The following is a 6,384-nucleotide window of genomic DNA, read 5'->3' as shown; positions in this document are numbered from 1 at the left end:
TGAAACTCACACTGGATGCGTGTGCGTGCCCAAGATCCTGAGAGGAGAACGGAGGAGAAGAGACTGCAGTGTGGCCATCCTCCCTGGGAGGGGTGATTTCTCACTTTCTGTCTCTCTTGTCTTTCTGGCGAGCACACTCACCCTATAGCAAAATCCTCTCCAAAAAATAAAAAAGAAAAAAAGAAAATCTCAATAAGTTTATTAAGAATTAAAAAAACAACTCCTATTACATAAGAAATAATTCAGCTAATTAATCTTTTCAAAAAGGTGCAATGCCTTTATGAATAGATTAAAAAGAATATCATCCTTAGTCTTAGAGTTATAAGGTTACCAGGTAATAAGGCATGTGTAAAGCCAGAGACACAGAAAGTGAGAAATCATCCTCCGGGGGACAGCCACACCACAGTCGCTTCTCCTCCACTCTCCTCTCATGATTTTGGGCATGCATGCACATGTACCCAGTGCATTTCAAACAGCTGGGTCTGGGACTTGAACTGCAGTTGGCCACATGGGAGTCCAGTGCCCTAACCACTATACACCTGCTGAAAGAATATACTCTTCAAGATAGAATAATTACGTTAGCATATAAGGGCAAAATACAGTTGACTAATAAACACACAGTGTGAACAGTACAGTTCTGTCCACTTATTCTCAATTTTTTTTTTTCAATAATCATTGGAAAATACAGTACGTACTATAAGTGTACTTTCTGGTCCTTACAATTGCAATATTTTCTTTCCTCTAACTTACTTTATTACAATAACACAGTATATAATATATGTGATATACAAAATAAGTGTCGTTCAATTGTGTTATAGATAAAGCTTCCAATCAGAAGTTGGCAATTATGAGCAAATAAGTTTTGGGGGAGTCAGAAGCTTTCTGCAGATTTTCATGTGTATGTAGGGGGGAGTGTCCCTAACAACTGCTTGGTTGAGGATCCACCATATATTCTGGCTACTTTTTTTTTTTTTAACTAATTTTGATTTGCTCTATCAAACTAATTACAGGAAACGTTAAATTCCAAATCAGCATTTCATGGAAAAATTAATCATTTGAAAAGCTAACTACTTTCTATACCAAAATATAATTGTTTGGCACAATTACAATTTATTTTTAAAGTTCAGAAGGCATCATAGGAAAATATAACTAAATATCTGTTAATAAAAAATGAATTGGATAATATTTTTGGCTACAACATTTTTATTTTCAGATATATTGTCTTTCTTTTTCTTCTGAGAGATTTTTTGCTTTAGGGTGTGTGCAGTGACTAGACAGAAAGTAAGAAAACACCCCTGGGGGGACGGCCATGCCACAACCCCTTCTCCTCCATCCTCCTCCTGCAATTTTGGGCACACATGTATGTGCCTGAGTGAGTTTCAAGCCTCCAGGTACGGGACTCAATCCGTACCACCCATGTGGGAGTCCAGTACCTTAACCACCCTGCCACCTGCTGGCCCTCAGATATATCTTCTAGGAGGATAATTAGATACTCCAAAACTCGAGTTCATTACCCTAGAAAGACAAAAAGCTTTTCCAAATGAGGCAAGAAAGCTGAAACATGGAGAATATCACATAATTTGATCCTGTCAATCCAACATTTTTGTATCACAATCTATGGTGGAAATTTACCTGGAATTTTAAAGACAAAGTGATCAGCTACTACTCGGCAAGTTCTGCCTTTATGGATAAAAATTTTGGCCATGAAGTAATAAAAATCTATGGGAATTGCTCCATGATAAAAAATGATAAGTGCTGGTCCTTCTTCTGGTATTTTTTCCATTCCATGAACTTCATAACCTGTTTAAAAGACAAAATGCAGATACTTAAAATATATTTACTAACTTCTTTCTTCTAAAAGTGGTCAGTATCTATGGTCAGTTTCCTTTCCATTTCCCTCCTTCTTCCCCCTCTCTCCCTTTCCTTCCATCCTACAGCCGTTAAGTGGGCCAGACTGAAGTAGGTGCCCATGTGGAGAGGTGGCCTGGCCTGAGTGCTGGCGCCAAGGCAGGTGAGGACAGCACCCACACACGGTGGCCCAGGAGGGAAGTCAAGGCGGAGCGGTGCCGTGAGAGCCCCCACACGGGAAAGAACCTGCAGAGGTGGGTCAGGGTGGAAGGGGAGCTGAGAGGAGAAGCACAGCCAAGGGCAGGGCAGCATGAGGGCCACGAAAACCAGCTCATTCCCAGTCTTTCACAGACAGCATTGCAACGAGCACCCCTTTATGTGCACCCCTGCGCACTGAGACATGGGAGCACCACAGGAGCAGATGCTAACACAGGCAATGCTTCGGTCAGATACGTCCGTCCACCTTCGATTACAGCCGATACCACCAAACTGTCTCCCACCAAATTGCTTTTCCGTAAGATCGCATTTCTCCATCCTCATCCTTCCATGCTATAAAATTTCATTTTTGCAATTCTTTAGGGTACAAATGGCATCTCAATGCCACTTTACATTTTCCTGATTACTAAGGGAGCTTGTGTATCTGTTATAATTACTGGACATTTATATTTCCTAATTCCACCCTTAGGCCCTTTCTAAGTGGATATTTTTTAGTAGTATTTCCTAAAATACACTGTAAATAAGTTGTGCCGCTCTGCCCCATTAGTTAACATGTCTTTTAGCCGTGTTTTGTAAAACAGTTTTTGCTTTTGTCTTAAAACTTCCCTATTTGAAGTTCTTCAAATATTTTCCTGCTTTTTTTTTGAAATACTATCTTTATTGTTCAAAAGATTCATTTTTCTGGACTCTTCAGTCTGTGTGATTTGTTACAATCCTTTCTCTATATCAATACCACAATCTGAATTATTGTAAATAATGTTAAAATGAGCTTGATATAGGGAAAATATTTTACTTCAAACAAAATGATTACAGGTGGTGCACGGGCAGTCACTAACTTTCTGTTAATCCTACTTCCGCTTCCCTTTAGGAATGGTAAGTTTGTTCACGGACTCACTTGCTTCTTGCAGGCCCTGCTCATTTTCCAGGACAATGCTGAACAGCAGTGGTAACAGCTTCGGTCCTAGTCCCTACTGACAGGGACTGCTTCTGCATTTCTCCACTTCTCCATCATGTGTATTTGTCGAAAATTCTGGTCATTCCCTAATTAGTTCAAGTAGTACTCTTTTTTCTTTTTTTGGGAGAGGTTTTTGCTATAGGGTGCATGCGCACGCCAGACAGAAAGCCAGAGACAGAAAGCGAGAAATCACCCCCCAGGGGGGATGGCCATGCCACAATCCCTTCTCCTCCATTCTCCTCTCGGGATCTTGGGCACGCACGCACACGCGCCCGGCGTGAGTTTAAGCCACCGGGTCCGGGACACGAACCGCAGTCGACTACGTGGGAGTCCAGCGACATAGCCACCACGCTAACTGCTGGTCCCTCAAGTAGTACTCTTAATCCTCATCTGCCAAGACTTTGATCACAAATACTGAACTTCATAAAAATCACTTTAAAGTGAATGACCCACAAATCTCCCAGTGTTGATGACAAGATTGTGCCAGTCCTTGCGGAATAAACTGTAGCACCACAGTTTTCCTGGGCCTGAAACAGCTTATTTAAGCTGGGTATCATTTGTTCCTTAAATGTTTGGTAGACTCCATGTGCTCTGGACCCTTAACTCTGGACACTGCTCTAATTTGTCTATGATTACTGGTCAATTTTGGTTCTCTCTTCTTTTCGAGCTAATTTTTTATCATTCCTATTTTCCCAAAAGACTGATATAAGATTCAATTACTCTTTAAATACCGTGGGATGAAACAGTTACTTACATACTTTCCTCTACTCATTCTTTAACACTTTGTTCAAACGCTACCTTCTCCGTGAATGACGTTTTTATGTTCTGTCGTACAGCAAAAGGAAGTATTTACTGAGCCTTTACATGCTAGAGGCTGGCACTGGATCTGTCATCAAACCCTCCCCGAAACCCTCTGCTGAGGAGGAAACCTAAGCGTGGAAGGCTTTTTAACTTACCCTCGTCACACAGTGGGGGCAGGACAGAAACCACACCTGCCTATCGCCAGAGTCCTGTGTTCTTGCTCCACACCACACTCCCTGCTACAGGTATGTATGTGCTAACCTACAGACGTTAATTTTCACAGGCTGGTTGTAATTTATTAATGATTTGAAAGTCAATGTAGTCAACCGTGAAATCTCTTTAGGAATGTCTAGCACTTTTCTTTTCAAATAAGAGTAGAACAGAAAAGAGTAGATCACATGTAGAAAGTAGATACACTTTTCATAAAATGGTACATACATGGGAATGTATTCTATATAGCAAAATGAATTTACTAGGGGGACCAGCAGATGGCGCAATGCTTACGTCACAGGACTTCCATAGTAGCCAACTGCAGTTTGTGCCCTTGGCCCACTGTTTTAAAATCACGCCAGACACATGTGCATGCCTGCCCCAAATCCTGAGAGAATGAAGCAGATTGTAGTGTGGCTATGCCCCCAGGAGGTGATTTCTCACTTTGCAGTCTCTCTCTTTCTCTGTCTCTCCAGTGACTGCATGTGCCCTATAGCAAAAACCTCTCTCTCTCAAAAAAAAAAAAAAAAGTATTTACTAGGAATAACAGTAAAATTGAAAGCCTTGAACTGTTTTTTGTTTGTTTGCTTATTTGTTTTTGTTTTTGTTTTTTTGAGAGGGTTTTGCTATAGGACACGTGTACTCGCCAGAAAGACAGGAGAGAGGGGCTGGCAGGTGGCATGGTGGTTAAAGGTGCTGGACTCCCACATGGCTGACCTCAGTTCAAGTCCCAAACCTGGCAGCTTAAAACTCATACTGAGTGTGTGTGTGTGCACGCAATGACCAAAATACCCGGAAGAGAATGGAGAAGATTGTGGCATGGCCATCGCCCCAGGGGGTAATTTCTCACTTTCCGTCTGTCTCTCCAGCAAGGAAACGTGCCCTACAGCAAAAATCTCCCCAAAAATAAAGGGAATGGGTTCAAAGGTTCAGTTTATATGAGATGATTTTTTAAAAAAGAAACAGAATATGCTATTTCAACATATAATAACCTACATCATGTTTTTCGTTTGGGCTCTTTATGGGCTAGCACAAGCCATTATTCCAACTGCTGGTCCCTTAAACTGTATTTTTAATATACTAGGCCCTTGAACGTAATGTGCTAAGGTGAACTTAATAACAATCGAGAAGCAGAAAGAGTATTTTAGTGTCTTCCAGATTATTGGAGAGTCTCCATAATCATTTTTGCTGATATGTGTGGAATCTTAGTATATAATAGAAACTATGCTAAACACTTTAAATGAAATTTCACAGAATTCTTACAATAATCCATTTTATTGAAGATGAAATAAGGTTCAGAGACCTCCAAAATACTGAGACCGAAGCCATTTTAAATCTGTGGTGTGTCCTGGAGCATTCAGGGTCCAAGGCAACTCAAGCTATGCTCTAAACCAAATTTTCTAGACCCCCAAAACACTGAGACAGGTAGAGGAGCCTCTGTCCTCTTTCTGCCTGTCTCTCTCTTTAAATAACTTTTTTTTTTTTAATTTAAAAATACTTCTTCTCACCTCAGACCTTTTCTTTCTCTTGCTAATTTCAGAAACCATTTTAAATCTGAGGTGTGCCCTGGCATGTTTGTGATGTGGTTTTCATTTTTTATCTTTCAAAATAAAGATTTCTTTTTCTCTTTTTTTGTTGTTTTCATCCACTTTTTTTTTCTTTTCTTTTCTTTTTTTTTTTAAAACCTTATTTTCCCCCTCTGCTCTTCAGTCTCCATATACTGTGTCTAGACAGGCCTACATGCCCCACAGTCAAGCATCTGAATACTTTTAGGGTTATTGAAATCCTCAACACTTATTGAACCTCCTGCCTTAAGGGAGAAACTGCTTTTTATAAATCTGAATGCAAAATCTTTCTGTGGATACCACGCTGCAAAACACAGCAGAGAGATTTTGTCACAGAATGACCTGAAACCACAGCAAAAGGGAAAGAAATATGAGAAACCAAGAAAATATTTCTCCCCTAAGGGAAAAGAACAACCCTTGATCATCTACAGATAGTATAGTGGAACTCATGGAAATTTCCAATAGAGATTTCAGAATATTCGTAGTGACAAAACTCAGTGAGATTCAAGAGCTGAGAGACAATGAACTCCAGAAGAAGCAGGAGAAAAGAGACGAATTGCAGGAGGTGAGGAAGTTCTTACATGATCTGAAAGAGGAAATACACACCATAAAAAAGAATCAAATGGAACTGTTAGAGATGAAGGCAGCAATACAGGAAATGAAAACCTTCCTCGAAATTATTAAAAGTATATTAGTCCATGGGACCAGCAGTTAGCGTAATGGCTGTCACTGGACTCCCATGCAGTCACCGCGGTTCGCGTCCCGGACCCGGTGGCTTAAACTCATGCC

The 6,384-nt window shown here is 40.6% G+C and overlaps 1 protein-coding gene across 4 annotated transcripts in view; it reads right to left on the bottom strand.

Annotated features, from left to right (window-relative positions):
- TMEM68 (transmembrane protein 68) overlaps positions 1-6,384 on the bottom strand; it is a 61,927-nt gene that overhangs the window by 21,740 nt on the left and 33,803 nt on the right. For all 4 annotated transcript variants that reach the window (XM_014589977.2, XM_006140889.3, XM_014589986.2 and 1 more), the window contains one exon: positions 1,633-1,800. In XM_014589977.2, coding sequence (XP_014445463.1) covers positions 1,633-1,800 — 168 coding nt within the window. The remainder of the gene's footprint in view (positions 1-1,632; positions 1,801-6,384) is intronic.

This window comes from Tupaia chinensis, unplaced genomic scaffold (assembly GCF_000334495.1).
Source record: "Tupaia chinensis unplaced genomic scaffold, TupChi_1.0 Scaffold000046_3, whole genome shotgun sequence".
In the NCBI taxonomy this organism is placed as follows: domain Eukaryota; kingdom Metazoa; phylum Chordata; class Mammalia; order Scandentia; family Tupaiidae; genus Tupaia; species Tupaia belangeri.
This window is presented reverse-complemented; position numbering and strand designations above follow the sequence as displayed.